We start from the raw sequence: 21,308 nt of genomic DNA on the forward strand, positions 1-21,308 counted from the left end.
TGGAGAGGCTTAATTGCTGTTGTTAACTGCTGCAAAACACACTTCAGCTTATGGCCAGTTGTGAATGAGATACCTCTAGGATCTAATCTGTTGTTGTTGTTGTTGTGTGCCTTCAAATCACTTCCAACTTAATGGCAATCCTCAGATGGAACCAACCATGGGGTTTTCTTGGCAAGTTTCTTCAGGGGGAGGTTGCCATTGCCATTCTCTGAGGCTGAGAGTGTGTGACTTGCCCAAAGTCGCCCAACAGGTTTACATGGCCAAGGAGAGATTCGAACCTTGGTCTCCAGTGTCATATCCAGCCTCAGACCACTACTTCATGCTACTCTCTTAGGGTCTAATCTACACTGCAGAAAGAATATAGTTTGACACCACTATAACTGCCATGGTTCCGTCCTGTGGAATTCTGGGATTCATAGTCTGTCGTGGCACCATAGCTCTCTGTCAGAGAAGGCTAAATAACAACCCTGGTGGCGCAATGGTTAAATGCCTGTACTGCAGCCACTCACTCAAAACCATAAGGTTGCGAGTTCAAGACCAGCAAAAGGGCCCAAGCTCGACTCAGGCTTGCATCCTTCTAAGGAGGTCGCTAAAATGAGTACCCAGATTGTTGGGGGCAAACTAGCTTACAGTTGTAAACTGCTTAGACGGTATGAAGCGGGTATATCAATGAAGCTGGTTTGTTGTTTGTAAAAATTTCACAAAACTACAAATCCCAGAATTCCACAGCATTGAGTCAAGGCAGTTAATGCAGTGTCAAACTGCCTTATTTCGGCAGTGCAGATTAGACCTAAGTCACTCTATTATAAACAGCCCTGCTCAGGACTCAGGGTTGTGGATTCCTTGATTTTGTCTATCCACTTGTAATGCCGTCTTCCTGTTTTCCTAGTGCCTTCTACCTTCTCAAGCATCATTGCCTTTTCTGATTAATCTTGGCTTCTAGAGTTCAGGCTTGATTTGCTTTAGGACCCATTTATTTCTCTTTGGGGTATCTCTCCTCCAGCATCACTTTTCAAATTAGTTTATTCTCTCCCTATCCACTTTCTTCACTGTGCAGCTTTCACAGCCATGCATAAAAACTGGAAATATAGTGGCATAGATAATCCTGACTTTGCTATTCAGTGATGCCTTTAATGGATATGTAGAAGAGGAATTTTCATCAGGACTTGCTTGTCAGATAGCCAGGTAACAAGCAACATCTGCTGAAATGCCCTTTTCTAAACATCCATTAAAGGCAATGGAGTCGCATCAATTTTGACTTTGGCAACCCTAACCAGTATAGGGTTAAATAGTGTCTAGATCAAAAGAAGTAATAGTGCCACTGTGTTCTGCTTTGGTCAGGCCCCACCTGGAATATTGTGTCCAGTTCTGGGCGCCACAATTCAGAAAGGACGTTGAGAAACTGGAGCGTGTCCAAAGGAGGGCGACAAAAATGGTGAAGGGTCTGGAAACCATGCCCTATGAGGAACGACTTAGGGAGCTGGGGATGTTTAGCCTGGAGAAGAGAAGGTTAAGAGGTGATATGATAGCCCTGTTTAAATATTTGAAGGGATGTCATGTTGAGGAAGGAGCAAGCTTATTTTCTGCTGCTCCAGAGAACAGGACCCGGAGCAATGGATGCAAACTACAGGAAAAGAGATTCCACCTCAACATTAGGAAGAACTTCCTGACAGTAAGGGCTGTTTGACAGTGGAACAGACTCCTTCCTTGGAGTATAGTGGAGTCTCCTTCCTTGGAGGTCTTTAAGCAGAGGCTAGATGGCCATCTGTCGGGAATGCTTTGATTTGGATTTTCTGCATGGCAGAAGGGGGTTGGACTGGATGGCCCTAGTGGTCTCTTCCAACTCTACTATTCTATGATTCTGTGATTCTAACCCCTTAGCAAAGAAAACCTTGGAAACAAATACTCCAAAATGGGAATACTCTAAATGTACTGTGGTATGTAATGTCCAGAGAAAGATGCAATATATGTATTAAAAATAATTTATTCAATAAGTTTCAGTGATACACACCAAAAAGCCTAATTGGTATGATTTCATTTTTATATTATTGAAATGATTCCAATACAGTGGCCCTTGGTATCTACTGGGTTTTGGTTGCAGGACCCTCCATAGACACCAAAATCTATGGATGTTCAAGTCCCATTGAATAGTAATATGGTGACCCTTTTATAAAATGGCAAAATCAAAATTTGCTTTTTGGAATTTATACATTTTTGGAGTATTTTCAGGCTGTGGATGCATGAACCAGTGGTCAAAGAATCCATGGATGACTGTACTTGTACAGCTTTGTAGGACCAATGGTTTGATATAAAACAAACCACCCAGCCGCTTTCAGAAACAAATCAAATTGGTGGTGCTTTAACATTACCCAAACTTGGTTTGTTTTATATTAATCCATTGGCCAGTTCCTACAAAGTTATGCAACTGTTGGTGCCATTTTCAGTAATATTGTTGTAGCTGGTAGGATTTGCATTTTCCTTCCCAAGCCAGAAATGAGCAGGTGTTGACTTTCATACCTCAAAACAGAAGTGGGACTCATGCTGGCCTCCAGATGTTGTTGGACTGCAACACCCAGCCACCTTAACAGGGACAGGCAGAAGCAAGGAGTGCTAGGAATTTCAGTCCACCAACATTTGGAGGGCTACATGGATCCCAGGCCTGCACCTTGGTTTAGAGGAGAAACAGTGCTCCATTGTTTTTCAGGGAGAGAGATCTGAGCACCACAAAAATGAGTGCGGGGGTTGCACCCAGCCTGTCAATGTTGCCCACCCTCTGCAGTAGTGGACTGGCCTGCTTTAGTTTTGCATGATTCAGTATTTATGCTTGTCTTCAGACCTTCTTCAAGGGAAGATGTTGGTTTGCAGATGTAGCTGCAAGAGAAATATTCAGCTTGGCTTTGTTGCCTTAGATCAACAAAAGTCTGCTCCAACTTTAGAAGTCTTGTAGCACATTTCCCTTGAGATATAGCATTTGACACACAAGCTATTCCCCAGGAGAACAGATGCTTGGCTTATTTATTTGGTAACCTCTCTCTACCAGCTTTCTGTAGTCTAAAAGCACAGTTTATAGTCTTTGTTCAGTAAACTGAGAGAACATACACTCAGCAGATACACCCAAAGAGGATAAAAACTGAGAGTTTTTATTATAATATTTATTACATTTTAAATCGTAACATGCAAAATTAAAAAAGAAACAGCAGCAAAACAACTAAACACAACACTACTTGAAAACAAAATACACAAACAAATAAACATAGCAATCTGAAAATAATCTTTAAAAATCTAATAATCTCAAAACCTAAACTCAGCATGTATTAAATCAATCTAGCCTAAACCAAATAACTACAGTCGCCCCTCAGTATCTGTGGACTTGAGATCTGTGGACTTGAAAATCCGCAGAGAGGCGACTGCCATTAATGGCAATGGGGCATACGCCCCATTCAATCCTATGGGGCTTGAATATGCACGATATTTGGAACTGACGGGGGGGATCCCCCCAAGTTCCAAGGGCCAACTGTACATATAACAATCTAACTAAAATTGAACTTTCTACCCTCCCATCCCGGGAAATATCATCTATACATCATTTTATAAAATGTTCCCCTTAAGCTATAACATAGTACATGTTGTAATCCCTCTGTCTACATTTTTCCCAAAGTGCCATTTCAACATTACAGTGAGCCCGTGCCATACGCAGGTGCGCCATACACAGTTTTAACCTTATACAGAAGGAAAGCCCCGTTTAAAACAATGGTGTATGCACCCACCATGCGTGGGAGCACATGCCCATTGTTTTAAATGGGGCTTGAGTGTACATATTTTTCCCTTTACTCGAAGGGGTCTGGAACAGATCCCACATGTATGGGAAGCATCCACTATATCCAAAATATGGTTCCCATTTAATTCTCTTTCTGTGAACCTATGGCATTCACATTATTGCTGGTTCTTTTTTCTTTCTCCCACCAGGACCTTCTGAAACATACCCCAGAGGAACATCCTGACCACCCATTCTTGTTAGAAGCCCAGAGGAACATCAAGCAAGTGGCCGAGAGGATCAACAAAGGGATGAAGAGTGCGGAAGAGGTGGAGAGGAATGCCCGGATCGTGCAAGAGATTGAGTCCCACATCGAGGGAATGGAAGATGTAGGTTTTTGCAAAAATACCTGGGAGTGTGTGACATTCAACACCTGCATTTTTCTGTTCCCACCAGATGTACCTGTTAAGGTTGTGGGACAGAGAGAAGGGACTTCCCATAAGATCTCAAAATGTGAGCCAGCAACCAAAATGGTGAAAGGTCTAGAAACCATAAATCTCTATGAGGAGTGGCTTAGGGAGCTGAGAATGTTTAGCCTGGTGAAAAGAAGGTTATGAGGGGACATGATAGTCATGTTTACGTTTTTGAAAGGATGTCATATCAAAGAGGGAACAAGCTTGTTTTCCACAGCTCCAGGGACTAGCAAGAGCAGTAGCAAGTACATTTCTATACCACTTACCAGTGAACGAACACTCCCTAAGCGATATACAATGTGTAAGCCAATTGCCCCCAACAAGCTGGGTACTAGGACCTGGAGCAATGGAATTGAACTACAGAAAAAGAGAGCAGGACATTTTATTTATTTTGGCTAGGATCCCAGATATTCAGGCAGGAATGTATAGGATGAGATGCACCCTCTAGTATTGAAGTTGCAAACCAAAGTCCCATTTAGTCTACTCTGTCATGGTTTTGAGTGGTACAATCTCACTTAAGCACTTGGCAAACTCTCTAATTGGCACATTGTCTTCTCTCTTTCCAGCTCCAAGCACCACTCCGGAGATTCCTGCGCCAGGAGATGGTGGTGGAAGTGGTAAGGACTAGTTGTTCTCAGACAGGACATCTCAGTCATTGCAGCTGGCAGAGAGTTGGCACATCTGTAGAGACTGAGGATTAGTGCAGTCGACCAAAGTCTTGGTTGTAGATTGAACAGAACTTCTGATTAATTGGCGCATTTGAAATGAAAGGATGTAGGTATGCTCTATAGAGAGAGAGATGACAGTTCCTCCCCCTTGTATCAAACATCAGCATCAAATGGGTTTAAATTCTGTTTGAGATGGGAAACGTGTTATTGTTGTATTTCTTCAAGTTGTTTCTGAATTATGGCAACCCTAACACGAAACTATCATAGGTTTTTCGTGGCAAGATTTGTTCAGAGGATATTTTTCTGCCCCTTAGGCTGAGAGCATGTGATTTGTCCAAGTTCACTCAATGGGTTTCATGGCCGAGTCAGAAATCATAGCCTGGTCTCCAAAGTCATAGTCCAACACTGAAACCACTATGCCATGTTGACTCTAATTTGGTTATATTTTATACTATTTTAAGTCACCTTTGTACCCAGAGACACCCAAAACAATACATGAGATTAGGAACCAACAGTATAACTCTGATATAACTCTGTAGTTAACCTAGCACTAACCATGGCTTGATTGGCATATATGTAACTTTTAGCATGGTTAAAGTTGTTATCCTCAACAGCCTTAATCTTAATCATCTGTACCAGCCTAAACTATGGTTAAAGCTCAGTTAAGTCTAGTTATCTCACAGTGCATCTACACTATAGAAATAATGCAGTGTGACATCACTTTAACTGCTACATCACTGTCCTATAGAATCCTGGAATTTGTAGTTTCACAAGGTCTTTTGCTTTCTCTGCCAAAGAGTGCTGGTGCCTCACAAAACTAGCAATCCCAGGATTGGTTAGAGTGGAGCCATGGCAGTTAAAGTGACATCAAGCTGCATTATTTCTGCAGTATAGATGCATCCTGGGTCTAACCTGCACTGCAGAAATAATGCAGTTTGACATGGCTTTAACTGTCATGGCTCAATGCTATGGAATCCAGGCATTTGTGGTTTGTTGTGGTATCAGAGCACTCTGACAGAGAAGGCTAAATATCTCATGAAACTACAAATCCCAGAATTCCACAACATTGAGCCATTTCGTTTGTGTATTCTAGTTGCATCTAGTTTCCCATACATTTATCGTGTGTACTCAACTCTAAGTCGACCTCATGTATAAGCCGAGGGCAGGTTTTGTAGCCAAAATTATGGATTGTGCTATGTTCCGTGGATAAGTCGGGGGTAAATTTTAGGGGCATATAGCAAAGGATCTAAAGGATGAAGCAAATCAATGTCAAAGAACTTACAAAATTCCAGAGGATATAACTCTTTGTGCTCACTCTTAAGACTGGATGGATGAGAGAGTAGAGGGGCTCAGTGCTTCCAGGATAGATTATACTCTTGCTTTTCACCAGGAGATGGTTCCTTCTTTTAAGTAAGAGTTAAGATACAGTACTTACACTGATCCGTGGATAAATCGACTCAGGTTTTCTGGGTCAATTTTTTGACCTAAATTTCTAGACTTATACATGACTGTATAAAGTAAGTTATCTTTAAGGAGTTTTAGTCTGTTTTAAGTATTTTATTTCGTTTAATGTTTTAAATGTTGTTATCTATTATGCATCATCGCAAGGAAAGTGGCGGTCAGAGAAGCCTTAGATAAATGCTTTTAAATAAATAATGCTCTAAATGTGTCTTCTGAACAGGGGTACTTGCAGCTGTGCAATTAAAGGAAGGAAGGAAGGAAGGAAGGAAGGAAGGAAGGAAGGAAGGAAATAAATAAGTTCTATGCCAGAGTGTTCCATATTCTATGCTGAGAAAAGCTGAATTTTGCAATCCTTGTCAATTATGCAAATCTGCCAATATTTCTTATTTATTCTTTCCTTTATACAATTTTGTGTAATTTGAGAGATGACATTGAAATTCTGGACTTTATCACACAAAGCTAAAAAGTGTGATAAGTCAGGTTGGTACTTATCACACAATGTCATGTCCGTCCTGCTGCTGCCTTGCATTCCATTTATTCCTGTAGCACACCTTTTCATTGATGGGCAAAACTTGTCAAGAGGCTCTCATTCTTGCTGCTGTTCCATTACTGCCTTTGTGCGATAAGCCCCTGTGGTGTGAGTAGGAATCATATTGCTTTCATACTGTGTGTATATATACACTCGTCCCTCCCCGTTTGTGGACTTGGAGTCTGCGATCTTGTTCTTTCACGGACGGCAAGCGGGAGGGACAAAATGGCACACTGCGCAGGAGTGCGCTCCCATTGTAACCAATAGGGACTCGAATATTTACTTTTTTCCGGATTTACGGAGGGGGGTCTGAAATGGATTCCCCACAAATGGGAGGGATAAGTGTGTGTGTGTGTGTGTGTGTGTGTGTGTGTGTGTGTGTGTGATTCTGACAAATAAAGGCATTCACACAGCTGTAAGCCTAATGTAATTACAGGTTGAGTCTCCCTCCAAAATACACCAAAATCCAAAATTGTCCACCTTGGGTGGCTGAGACAATGAATGCAGATTTCTGCTTTTGTCAGTGTAGAATATGGGCCATTCTGACAAAGAACTCCCTTCCTTCCTTCCTTTAATTGTGCCTTTAGTCCCTTTGGTTTCTTTCTCTATGAATCCAATAAACAAGCAGTTGCTTCCCACCATTACCATCATCACTGCCAAAATGTGAAAGAAACCCAAAAGCCTTTTGGGCAGCAGCTCCCCGTGTGCCGAAATGGAAGATAAGAAATCAGAATTCGCTCAGCCAAGCCTGCACTTCCGGGCATTGCTATGGCAACCTAGGATCAGGGGATCCATATAAATAGGTTATTTTCACACAAAAGCCCTCATTTGGTTCACGCTAGCTATTTGTGCAACCAAGAACAACCATCCCCATCGCTTTATAGCTAAATTACAGGAAATGTAGATGAGTTGAGATGGCATGTTCAGAAACAGGAACAAAAATAAGCCCGGATCCTATTACTGTGTTGTTGCTGTTGTTGTGTGACTTAAAGTCATTCCTGACTTATGGAGACCCCAAGGGGTTTTCTTGGCAAGATTTGTTCAGAGGAGGTTTGCCGTTGTCTTCACCTGAGGCTGAGAGTGTGTGACTTGCCCAAGTCACCCAGCGGGTTTCATGGCCGAGCTGGGAATCAAACCCTGGTTTCCAGAGTCATAGTCCAACACTGCGCCACACAGGCGCACCTATTACTAGTCCTAGCCCTAAATAAAGTAGATCCAGGGACCCAATTGTTGAACAGTGAATGAATGCATAGAATAAATCCCACTGACTCAATGGGTCAATTCTGGTTAGATTCAGGCCATATACTGGAGGGCTACCTCTCTTCAGTGGCCTGCAAAGTCCCTTTTGGGTCCGTCTGCACAATACAATTACAGTTGGCCTTCTGTATTCATGGATTCAACCATCCATGGCTTGAAAATATATGTTTAAAAGTAAATCCAAAAAGCAAGCCTTGATTTTGCCATTTTATATAAGGGACACCATTTTATTCCCCATTGTATATAATGGGTCTTGGATTTTGGTATTCTTGGAACCAAACCCCAGCAGATACCAAGGAACCACTGCATTACACTTTGATACCACTTTGACCACCATGACTTCATCCCAGGGACAATCCTGGGATTTGTGGTTTCATGACGTCTAGTCCAGAGACCATTAATGCAGAAGGCATTTGTTCAGGCAAATCTACTAGAGAATACAAAGCCTCTAAAAGAATTCAAAGAAAATAGATAATATTTTCTCCTCAAATTAATTTTTATTACACAGTTCATAACATTTATTATACAATCCACATTTCATAATATACTTTTCTCCCTTCTCCCTCCTCCCAAAAACAGCATTGAGGGAAATATATTCCAACCAAGTTAACAATCATTATCGGAGATGTGGAAAATATCATTAATTATATTTTTTACTTCGTCATACCCCATTTTACCTTCCACTTTCTTAATCACAATTTCCAATTTATCTTTCCATGATTCTTTATTACTTTCCCCAATATATTTAAGTCTTCTTTCCCTAAGGAAATCAAATAATATGTATTCTTTTATATCTTTAAACAAGTAAGACTTGTTCCAATTTGATTTGTTTTTCCATCCATAAGCAATCACTGCATGAGCAGCTTTTAGAAATCGTTTTATTACATATCTTTGATTACTATTCAATCTTAATTCCCCTAAATTGAGAGTTAAGCAGTTTTCTTTGCTTAATTGTATCTCTATCCCTATTATTATATTTATCTGTTTCTTAACCTCTGTCCAATAAATAAATAAATAAATAAACTTCACCACACTATTACTCTCAGGTTTCCATAGGATGGTTCCATGACAATTAAAGGGTGGTTCATACTGCTATAATTTTGCTCTGTGGATATATCTTTTAGCTTGGTGTTGCTACAGCGGGTAGCAAAAGTCTCGATTAATGGGAGACCACTGTTGAAAATGATTCACATAGTAGTTTTTAAGTATGCAGTCCACTAACGCTCCCTTTCCCTATCAGTTGCATTGGATTCTTGGTAGAATTAAGTCTGCTTAATTTGGGCTTTTAAAACATACTCCCTATGGTGATTAGGAAGCTTTATTGCTTTAATTATACAATGGGGTAATGAACCAGTGGTGCTCACTGGCATGCACACCTCCCCAGCGGCTGAGAAGCAAACGAGGCATTATGCAAGAAATTTGTAATGGATCTCACTTGTACAGGGTTCTGAATTTGGTCAGAATAATGGCTGGAGGGGAGAGAGACAGGGGTTTAATATTTGCCTTACTAATTCCCTGATCAGAATTATCATTGGGGGAGAACCAGTAGTGTGGCTTCTGTTTACAAGTTTGCTGAGCTTCTATTTACAAGTACGCTGAAGGGAAACTTGTCAGCTACGGAATGCCAACAAACATCTGCAAGGCAGCAAGAAAGGTCACAAGAGGGAGGGTTGCCAAATTGAAAACTGGCGACCGCTCCTGTACCCTTAATGGTTGTGCAGATGAGGGAATTTCAGCCGGAGTTGTTTGTCATGCAATTAGGTAACAAGCTGAAATCCTCTCTTCTCTGTTGCTGTTATACAGTGTCCAAGTGCATCTGAGGAAGTAGACGTAAGTCTACGAAAGCTCATGCTGCCAACTTCTTTCTTTCAGTTAGTCTCAAAGGTCCCACAAGATCTCTGCACATACTGTCAAATAGACTTTGGCTTAGAGTGATCCTATGATTGACAGACCCCCATTATCACTTACTCTGCTTGGGTCTTGCAAACTCAGGGATGTGGCTTACTCAATCGAATCAGTTCACCTGTTGTGCAATCACCCTGTTTTCTACTGCCTTCCACTTTACCCAGCAGTGACCTAATTTCCAATGTGTCACATTGTGTCATGATATGCCCAAAGTACAACAGCTTCAGTTTAGTTGTCTTGGCTTCAGGGAGAGTTCAGGCATGATTTGCTCTAGACCTCTTCATTTGTCTTTTTGGCAGTCCATGATATACATATAACACTCTTCCAGCACCCAGTTGAAGGTACAGAAGTCATCTCCAGAGGAAGATGATTAAATAGATAGATAGATAGATAGATAGATAGATAGATAGATCCATCCATCCATCCATCCATCCATTTTTTATTTATTCATTCCATCTGAACACATACAAGCTTTAATTCCCTCCAAGTATAGATCAGGTGGCATTCTGTCATATGAAAGAAATCTGCTTGGTCCAGAAGCCAAAAGGTATTGGTACCTGACTCAATAGATATCTCCTGAATGGTTTCTCTTTCTCATTACAGAAGGCTGTTGGTGGAAAGAAGGACCGCTCTCTTTTCCTCTTCACAGATCTTCTGGTTTGCACCACTTTGAAGCGCAAGTCAGGGTCTCTGCGAAGAAGTTCCATGAGTCTGTAAGTGAACAGTTCCAAAACAAAATGATGGGGCACAATGGGGACAGTTTGGAGATGCCACCTCTGTTCTTCCTCACCTACAATCTGCCCTGCCCTTGCATTCACCTAATGGTTGCTGAGTTGATACATTTACATATATTTTTGCATTTTTTTTTCACAACTACAGTTACCTCAAGTTATCAAATGGTAACCATGGGCTTTGGCACATGCATGCTATGAATTGCCTTGTTAGATGAGACCACTATTCCAACAGCCTCCACTCAGCAGTGACCAGCCAGGAATTCCAGGAATGAAGATTTGTAGTTGTGTACTATCAAGTTATTTTTGACTTATGGTGACCCTAAGGCAACCCTGCCCCAGGGTTTCATTGGCAAATTTTTTACCAGAGGAGAAAGGGAAGGCAGTGGCAAACCTCCTCTGGACAAGTATTGCCAAGAAAACCCCATGATAGGGGCAGCCTTAGGGTTGCCATAGATGGAAACAACTTGAGGGCCCACCTCAGAAGCCAAGAGTTTCTTTCTCTCGGTCTCAATGGTACTACAAGATCCCTTAGCATTCCTTTCTTTTCTCCATTTGCACAACAGCATTTTGAAGACAACCCAGATGCACACCTGTAGCCAGTTAGTGGTTGTTTGGTTTGGGGACAGAGCTGCAACTGTATGTTGTCTGACTACCATTGTGCAGCTAAAGGAGGAAATAAAGCAAGGAAATGCTAGATGATGACTTGTGCATTGTCCAAACAAGTGCTTACTCTGGCATAAGTCACAGAGTGGATTCTGGCCAGGGATCTCAGTTCAGCTCCAGATTGGCTTTCGACATTCTGTCTTAGGCCCAGGAATGATGAGATGGGTGGGTGTCTCTGTGGAAAGACACAACACCATTGCCTCCAGCTTGATCATCGCTTTTCACACAGTGACACTCATATTGAAAGGCATGTCAAAATGCATAGGCACATCCATCTCTCCTACAGGGGAGAATTGTGTTAAATGTGGCCTTGTGAATTCAGCCAGCGGGTAAGATGGCATACTGCCCCTGCATGCTCGCTTGCTCAATTGCCGTGGGCACACAGCAGCCAACAGAGCAGTGATCATTTTGCATCTGAACCTGTTGCTTTGAGTAAATAGTATTGCAAGTTTATGCTCTGATGTCTTGCTTAAAGATTATCAGTATGCAAAGAGATCTTGCAGCCCCTATGAGACTATGGTCCAAAACACACTGCAGACATAATCCAGTTTGAGACTGCTTTAACTGCCCTGGCTGAGTGCTAGGGAATCCTGGGAATTGTGGTTTATTGTGGCCCCAGAGCTCTCTGACAGAGAAGGCTCAGTGTCCCACAAAACTACAATTCCCCAGGATTCCCTAGCATTGAGTCTATTTTCTTAGATGCATGGAGTATTAATCTCAAAGGTGCTGCAAGATCCCTTTGCATACTGATATTCCAGACTAACATGGCTATGTCTCTGAATTAAAGATTATTGGTTAGCTCCCTCTGGTTTTCTTGGATGGTCTGCACAGACAAATTATGTCAGTTACAGTTTTTGTTGATTTCTGGCTGATGGAAGGAGTACAGTCGGCTTTCCAGTTCCATGCATTCAGCCATGAATGGGTTGAAAAAGATTCCAAAATGATAGAAATTCCAAAAAGCAAACTTTGATTTTGCTATTTGGTATAAGAGACACCTTTTCACTATGTCACTGTATTGAATGGATTTTGATATTCATGGCGGGGTCCTGGAACCAAACCCCAGTGGATACCAAGGACCCACTGTACAAGGTATGTACAGGCCTCATTTGTAAGACAATTCTGGTGTTTTTAGGACAAAAATGCTCCCTCATTTTTTTTTTATTTGTTCAGTCATTCATTTTTGTCAGAGGGCTTTGGAGGCCACAAAGATGAAGCCCTGCATGGCTCATGCAGCCCACAGACTTCACCTTCCCCATCTCTGTTGTAGAATAACAACAGCAGCCCAACACCAGACCTGAGCTTGAAAATGTTACTTTTCAGGACTACAACTGCCAGCTGAGTTGTTCTGGATTTTGTAATCCTCAAAGCATAGGTTTTCAGAAGTAAGAACAAAATATTAAGTCAGCCCCACCAGGAAAGTAGTTTTAGCAAGCAGGTATTTGTAAAAAAGCATGTCAGAAACCTAGAAAACTTTGAAAATCTTACAATGAGACACACAATAAATTGTGCCAAGAAAAAAAAGGAAGGGGGAAGCAAGATACAAAAGGAAGGTGAAAGGAGTCACATATATATCCCTTCCAAAATACAGTATGCCAACCTGGCCACTCAGTGGTCAGATTCAGTATGGCAATTTGGAATGTCTCCATTTTTATTTTTCTCTCTTTATTCCTCTCTCTCTCTCCAGTTACACAGCCGCCAGTGTTATTGACACAGCCAGCAAGTACAAATTGCTCTGGAAGTTGCCCCTGGAAGATGTTGACATTGTGAAAGGTTTGTTACTGTTCCTATTGTTGTGTTACCTATTGGCTCACTGTCATTAATTCAAAGTGTAGTGGCCCCAGTGTTTAGAATCAAAGGGTTTATATATGCCACTCCAAATGGTGACTTGTCTAAACCATCCTTGGCAATTTGTAGCCAAAACTGGACCCTGGAAAGGTGTTGTCTGCATAGTTGAATGTCTTTGGACTTCGATAAATGAAGCAGCACCTCTCCCTGTATATGTTTGTCTGAGGTTTGTTGGAGAACACTCCTTCTGTGGGTGCATCTACACTGTAGAAATGATCCAGTTTGACACCACTTTACGTGCTGTAGCTCCATCCAGTGGAATCCTAGGATTTGTGGTTTTACAAGGTCTTTAGCCTTCTCTACCAAAGGGTGCTGGTAAATCGCAGTATTCTTTTAGGGTGGAATCATGACAGTTAAAGTGGTGTCAAACTGCAGTATTTCTACAGTGTCAATGCACACCTGGGCTGCTGCCACATTGCAGAATTAATGCAGTTTGACACTGCTTTAACTGTTATGGCTTCATCTTCCAGAATCCTGGGATTTGTAGTTTGTTGTGGTACCAGAGCTCTCTGATAGAGAGGCTAAATGTCTCACAAAATTGTATGAGAACATGGAACAGGGCCTTCTTAGCTGTGGCACCCTGGTTGAAGAATAGCCTTCCAATGGAGCACTGATTGGCATGGACGTTGGGTTCATTCTGGCACCAGAGTAGTGTCAAACCACTTTATTTCTACAGTGTAGATGCATTTCACCATCCTCGTCTCATCTGATGTGATCTCTCTCTGGTTGCAGGGGCCTCTCAACCCACCAACCGCGAAAGTATCCAGAAGGCCATCTCTCGGTTGGATGAAGACCTCAGCACACTTGGTCAAGTCAGCAAACTTTCTGAGACCCTCAGCTTCCCCCATCAGGTAGGAACAATCCTTATCCAAGGGCCAGAGGAGTATAGAGATAAGCAATAGGTACAACATCACTGAAACCAGCAGAACGTTAATGCATCTTGTTAATGTATCTCATTAATGCAGCGTTGAATGCCAGGATATCTAAGAGACCACCTCCTCTTGTATGAACCTGCCCAGAGTTTGGGGTCTTCAACAGAGACCCTGTTACATATCTCACCAGCTTGAAAGGCTAGGCTGGTGAGCATACAAAACAAAGCTTTCTCTGTAGCTCTCCCTGGACTGTGAAATTCCTTCCCAAAGGAAGCCAGGCTCCTTCCATCTCTGTGGAGCCTCCTCTGACTGACCAAAGATGTATTACTATTCTCAGGGGCATTTGCTTTTTAAAGGTGGTCTCAAAAATTGGCTTTTATGTGTGTTTTTAAAGAATGTTTTTATTTATTTTATTGCGCATTGTTTCAGGAGCCCATGCGGGCTTTGAATAAATAAATCAATTTAAGTATAGAAGATGTCTATACAGCTGGCCCTCCACATTTGGAGCTTGGACTTTCATGGCTTTAATTATTTGTGGTTTTGATTAATATGTTATCTCAAGGTCCTCCAGAGCAATTCTGCTGGGAATTGACTCTAGAGTTGTGCTGGAACATCTAGAGATTACTAGAGAAAACACTTCTCTGGGCATTTCTAGATCCTCCAGCATGATTCTACATGGACCTGTAAAATGCCTAGAAGGAACATATTGTTTTGGACATAGGTAAGTGAAACCGTGAGTACCAGTCCTGTGGACAGGAGAGTTGTCCTGTACTTGTGATTTACCTTTTATATGTCTTTACTGATGTGAGCTTTTATTTGTATGAATTTTAAATTTTGTAACTCTCCTGAAATCCCAGGGGTGAGGGAAAGGCCAGATATAAATAAAATTGAAAATGGTGGTAATAATAATAATAATAATAAATTTTATTTATTTCCCGCCTCTCCCTGTGGATCGAGGTGGGATTACAGTAATCAATATTTCAACAATAAAATCATATCAGCTACATACAATAAAACAATAACATTATTATCAACACAATACAATTAATTGACTTTTCCTGTAAAAACATGCAGTACTAACAGAGGCGAGATATTTTACAATAGGTTTGGTGGATAGGCTCGCCGGAAGAGATCCATCTTAAGTGCTTTCTTGAAGGCATCTAAAGTGGTAATAAGGTGGATCTCTTCCGACAAATCGTTCCATAACTTGGGGGCTATGGCAGAAAATGCTCTGTGGGAAGTTGTTGTTAACCTGGTTTTTACATATTCTAATGATTTCTTCCCAGATGTTCTGAGAGTGCAGAGCGGATTGTGTAGGGAGAGGTGTTCCCTCAAGTAACTCGGGCCCAAGCCATTTAGGGCTTTAAAGATGATAACCAACACTTTGTATTGGGTCCTCCACATTCGCTGGGGACAGGACCCCTGTGAATGTGGAAAACCCACAAATAAAAATATACTATTTTTTTAAAACTGGAGAGAACACCTCTCTAGGAATTTCCAGGTCCTCCAGCGCAACTCTGTGGTCAACATCTGCCAGAAGTTAACCATAGAATCACACTGGCGGACCTACAAATGCATTCAGAAGTGTTATCTCTAGTAATCTCTAAGTCCTCCAGTGCAACTGTATGGTCAACATCTGGCAGAATTGAACTGGAGGACCTAGAGTTTCCTAGTGAGCACATGTTTATCAAATTTGCAAATAATCAAACCACAAAAGTCAAATCTGCAGATGTGGAGGGCCGACAGTAATTCTCCCCATTAATAATACTTATCTGTCCTTATACTCCTTAGAGCCTGGATGACGTTATCAAGGACCTGATGGCGGCCATCCACCGTGAGCTGGCTGAGAAGCAGTCCCTGTCCTTCACCATGTCCTTCCCACCTAACAAGATGGAGCTGACGGCCACCAAGGCCGATGGCACGGAGTCCTACATCTTTGAGTTTCCCAATCCAGATGCGCGCCACAGCTTTGAGCAAGCCTTTGAGGACACCAAGAAAAAACTAGGTAGCTCATTTTTGAGAATCATGTCCTTTGACACTTCATCACATGCTGTATTTTCCAGACAGACACATGGTTCGAGTACTTCTTCCTACAAGACAAATAAATATATAAATCTCTATATATAGAAAAGTAGCATATCATGGTGAAGACCAGTCTGTCTTTCTTCCTAACTTGCTGGCTTGGATAAATGGTGCATCTACACTGTAGAAATAATACAGTTTGACATAATTTTAAGTGCTGTAGCTTTATCTTATGGAATCCTGGGATTAATAGTTTAACCAGGTCTTTAGCCTTCTCTTCCAAAGAGTGCTGGTGCCTCATAGCAAACTACAAATCTCAGGATTCTGTCGGTTGGATCCATGGCAATTAAAGTGGTGTTAAACTGCACTCTTTTTAAAGTGTAGATGCACCCTTTGTTTTTAGTTGCTGTCATTGTAGGGAAGAATGTTGGATTATATCTCCGTCCTTTCATCTGCAATCTAAATTGGTACAGCTGAGATACAGGTATATTTCTTCAGATCATCTATACAAAAATGAGACCTTCAACTGTTTGAAAACAGGCTTTGAAAACAGAGGTGTAACTGGCAATGATCTTTCCTTACTGTATTCTGGTTTTCTACAATTTTGAGTTTTACCCAAAGATATAAAACTGTCTTGACTCTGGCATTTTGTGAAAGGACTGGTCAGGTGTAATTTGCTTTTCCTTATAGGTGCCACTGCAGTGTGAATAAAAAAAATGTAAATCCCTGTTGAATTCACCTTTTGCTTTCATTGTGTTACTTTTAAATATACTATTGCTGTCAGCAGTATGGCTGATTAAAAGGTTTGTGAACTATCTGTGACAGTACAACAGCTCCACTGCCATGGAAATGAAACAGTCAGATGCCAATTACATTTTAGTCTGTTTCATACACAGGTTGAGTCTCCCTTATCTGAAATTCCAAAATACTCCAAAATCCAAAACCGTTTTCATGGGTGGCTGAGATAGTGACATCTTTGCTCTCAGATAGAATCATAGAATCATAGAATCGTAGAGTTGGAAGAGACCCTAGGGCCATCCAGTCAAACCCCATTCTGCCATGCAGGAAATCTAAATCAAAGCATCCCCGACAGAGATGGTTCAGTGTACACAAGCTTTGTTTTGTGCACAAAATTATTTGAAATATTATTTCTAAATTTACCTTAAGGCAAAGCATATAATGTGTATAGGAAACAAATGAATTTCATCCTTAGACTTGAGTGCCATCTCCTATTTTGTATGTGCAAATATTCTAAAATTTTAAAAAGTCCAAAACACTTTTGGTCCCAAACATTTCAGTTAAGGGAGACTCAACTTTTATTTATCTATGCTACAGGCTTCTTTGTTGTTGTTTTTTATATCTCCACAACCAGCTTCTAACAAAAATTGCCTGGATCCTGAGTTCCTGAAGGCGATTCCAATCATGAAAACAAGAAGTGGAATGCAAGTAGGTCTCAACTTTGCCAATGAAGTGCACATAGACTGCATATGCACTACAGAATTAATGCATTTTTGGCACCACATTAACTGCCATGGCTCAGTGCTATGAAATTCTAGGAACTGTGGCTTTATGAGATGACTCGGTCAAAGAGCTCTGATGCTTCAACAAACGTCAAATCCCAGGATTCCATAAGATGGAGCCATGACAGTTAAAGTTATGTCAAAGCCTGATGCAGGCTTAGTCTGCTTTTTGTTTTCAGCCAGTGACTCCACAGTGCAGCATTAAACAAGCCATGTGTTCTCCTTGCCAGATGTGCAGAAAATAACCCACAATGCACTTTAATGTTGTTCATTTAACTTCACTGCACTTGAAATGAAGCCTGTTTTTACCAACAGATCATTATTCTCCCTAAACAATATGCCCCCAATCAATATGCTAGACCTGGCCTGCTGTTTGTGGGTGTTTAAACCTAAGAGTTTTGACTCTCATTCCAGTCTCAAGTGTCTATAAAGCACCTTACAAATCTGTCCCTGGGTTTTCCACTGCACCCCATGCATCTGAGGATGTGCAGTAGGCCCTTCATATTCGCTGGGGTTAGGGGCACAAGACTCCCGTAAAAGTGGGAAAACTAACTCTATTTCAATTAGTCCCCAAGGTGCTACAAGAACCTTTTGCATAATAAGGCACCTGTTCTAATCACTGTAGTTGGAGAAAAAGATTTTGTGATATTTGTATTAAAGAAAAGACAGGTTAATTCATCCCATGAATGTAAAATAATCACATATTCCATGTAGTCTTGCAACACCTTACCAACTTCTGTTTTCAGTTAGTTTCAAAGGTGCTGCAAGATCCCATTGCATCCTGATTTTCCAGACTAACATGGCTAGGTCTTTGAATCTTCCATTTATCCCATGTAAAGGTTCATGGGATTTCTTCTTTTTAAGGAAACAGGTCAATATTAAGTTGATTTAAAAAAAAATTCTCCTAGAAACGGTTCTTCAAAGGCTGCAGCCACAGGGCAAAAATAAAGCAGTTTGACACCACTTAGCTCAAGGTTATGAAATTCTGGAATGTGTTGTTTTGTCAGATATTTAGCTTTCCTTGCCTGGTTCCCCACCAAACTACAAAAACCTGACCCCTTTGTCCTGTCCCTCTCTTCCAGTTCTCCTGTGCCTCTCCCAGCCACAGCAACCCTGAGAATGCCTATGAGGTCTGGGTATGTAACAGTGACGGCTACGTTGGACAGGTCTGCCTTCTCAGCATCAGGAAAGAGCCCATCGTCGAAGCTTGCATCGCTGTCTGCTCTGCTAGGATCCTCTGCATCGCCTCTGTGCCGGGCCTCAAGAGAACATACAGGTGAAAAGGGAAGAGTTAGGAAAGTTGATATATTTTATTTTATTTTATTTTATTTTTTGGACTACAGATCCCTAGCACAACCATTTCGTGTCTGGGTCAGCAGCCAGGATGGGGACAGGAAGAGCCTAGACTTCTTTATATTAAAAAGTAAACATGGGCAGTTATGTAGACTTGAGTCAATTGAGGTTGTGTGCCTTCATTTGGTTTCCAATTTACACGAACCCTAAGGCAAACCTATCACAGGGTTTTCTGAAGGCTGAGTGGGTGACTTGCCCAAAGTAATCCAGTGGGTTTCCATGGCCAAGTGGGGATTCAAACTCTGGTCTCCAGAGTCTTAGACCAACACTCAAACCACCATGCCATGCTTGCTCAGGGATATCCTTCCCCTGTGTGTTTTATGGTTTGAATTATCCTATGTCCAAAATCTATGGATTCCCAACCTTGTCGGTTCTGGCCTTCTCCTACTCTTGCCTCTTTTGTCTCTGTTTTATTGCTGGACTTGACCCCACAGTTGCTTCATGTCTTTCTTCCCTTTCACTTTGCCCCCAGGGAGCGTCCCGCATCTCTCACCAGCCCATCCTCAGAACCGGTTCACACAACACTGGAGGAGTCTGGACCTCAGCAGTGCTTGCATATCTCCATTTCTGGGTCTTCTCTGGAGCTCTCAGAGCCGATGGACAGCACCAACCGGGAACTGGTCCCCTTCGACAGTGACGATACCGATGACGAATCCTCGCCAAGTCCTTCTGGAACCCTCCAGAGCCAGGCCAGCCATTCCACCATCTCCTCAAGCTTTGGAAGTGAGTTCAGTCAGTCGCTTTATGGACTAGGCAAGGACTCAAGGGCTGCATCTGCACTGCAGAAATGATCCAAGTTAACATCACTTGAACTGCCATTGCTCAATGCCATGGGATTCTAGAAACTGTAATCTTGTGAGACATTTAGCCTCCTCTGTCAGAGGGTTCTGGTATCACAACAATCTATAATTTCCAGAATTCCATGGTTTTGAGTTAAAGTGGTGTCAACCTGGATTATTTCTGCAGTCCGGATGCAGCCAAGGCGGTTTACAAGATTTCAAAATAACAAGCAACCAGTAAAATAATAAATAATAACAATACAAAGATTTTCATACCAGCACTTACTGTGCTCTAAGCGGTGGTAAAACGCTGGTAAAATGTTTAGGAACTGCATGTATGTGAAAGCCTGATTCATTTCCTAAATGTCAGGGAATCGTCCCCTCACCTCCAGAGTCCCTGAATCATGCAAGGAGCAGTCATTAATGGGAAATGAGTGCTCCTCGAACGATTCAGGGATGCTGGAGGCGAAGGGATGATTCCCTGGCGTTTAGGAAGTGCATCAGGCTTTCACATACATTCACTTCCTAAATTTTTTACCAGCGTTTTACCAGTGCTTACCCCATGGTAAGTGCTGGTAAGTAAATCTTCTACATTTTATTTCTTCCCCATCTCTCCCCAAGGCTCGAGGTACAACATGGGAGTACAACATAGATTAAAACACATAAAACCATTTAAACAAATACTGTATATACTCATATACTAAAAATTTCTAGACTTATACATTAGAAATTTTAAAAATTGACCCCAAAAAACCTGAGTCATCTTATCCATGGGTCAATGTAAGTATTGTATTTTAACTCTTATCGAAAAAAGGAACCATCCTCTTCTCTAAGCAGAGTGGTGAAAGGCGAGAGCTTAGTCCATCCTGGGAGAACCTAAAAGAAGCACCAACTCCCTCTGTTCTTTCTGCCATGATGCCACCCACATTTTGCCCACCCCATACTAGGACCTTATGGTATTAACCTGCCATTTTTAGAATGTGTCTTCGGCTTCTCTGAGCAAGTTTTTTGGGAAAACAAGATAGAAATATTTAAACACATGCTGCAATTATCTTTTAGTTCCTAAGAAACGAAACTTAACATTTATTGCTAAGCTATAAATGCCCAGAGATCATTTGCTCAGTAGCTGCCGTTGCTTACTCAGCTCACCAGTTTAAGAATAACAGTGTTATATTTTACGTGGAATTATGTGACACCTTCCATATGCAGTGAAAGACTGTGACCAAATGTTATTATTTCTTTTATCGTTATTTCTGAACAAGCCGTCAAAAAGGAGCCAGTGGGTGTGCAAGTACAGCCTACCACAAATAGATGCAATACAACAGTAAAGGCAGTCTAAAATACACTATCATGATTTCAATTAAAATGACTACTGTCACGAAGTGAAAAGAGGAGTGTTTAGTGCAGCAACCCTCTTAAAACAGCAGCAGATAAAATGCTGCCTAGATAATTCTAGATTAGCTGTAGACTAAC

General features: G+C 41.5%; 1 protein-coding gene across 1 annotated transcript in view; it reads left to right on the forward strand.

The window, feature by feature from the left end:
- The window catches only part of ARHGEF17 (Rho guanine nucleotide exchange factor 17), a 229,556-nt gene that overhangs the window by 188,946 nt on the left and 19,302 nt on the right, over window positions 1-21,308 (forward strand). The window contains exons 6-14 of the mRNA XM_089508484.1: window positions 3,967-4,143; window positions 4,794-4,844; window positions 10,651-10,760; window positions 13,129-13,214; window positions 14,022-14,140; window positions 15,953-16,166; window positions 17,556-17,629; window positions 18,786-18,979; window positions 19,529-19,779. Of these exons, the coding sequence (XP_089364610.1) occupies window positions 3,967-4,143; window positions 4,794-4,844; window positions 10,651-10,760; window positions 13,129-13,214; window positions 14,022-14,140; window positions 15,953-16,166; window positions 17,556-17,629; window positions 18,786-18,979; window positions 19,529-19,779 (1,276 nt within the window). The remainder of the gene's footprint in view (window positions 1-3,966; window positions 4,144-4,793; window positions 4,845-10,650; window positions 10,761-13,128; window positions 13,215-14,021; window positions 14,141-15,952; window positions 16,167-17,555; window positions 17,630-18,785; window positions 18,980-19,528; window positions 19,780-21,308) is intronic.

Source organism: Sceloporus occidentalis, unplaced genomic scaffold (assembly GCF_023333645.1).
Source record: "Sceloporus occidentalis isolate IW3139 unplaced genomic scaffold, rSceOcc1.0.p SCAF_2, whole genome shotgun sequence".
In the NCBI taxonomy this organism is placed as follows: Eukaryota; Metazoa; Chordata; class Lepidosauria; order Squamata; family Phrynosomatidae; genus Sceloporus; species Sceloporus occidentalis.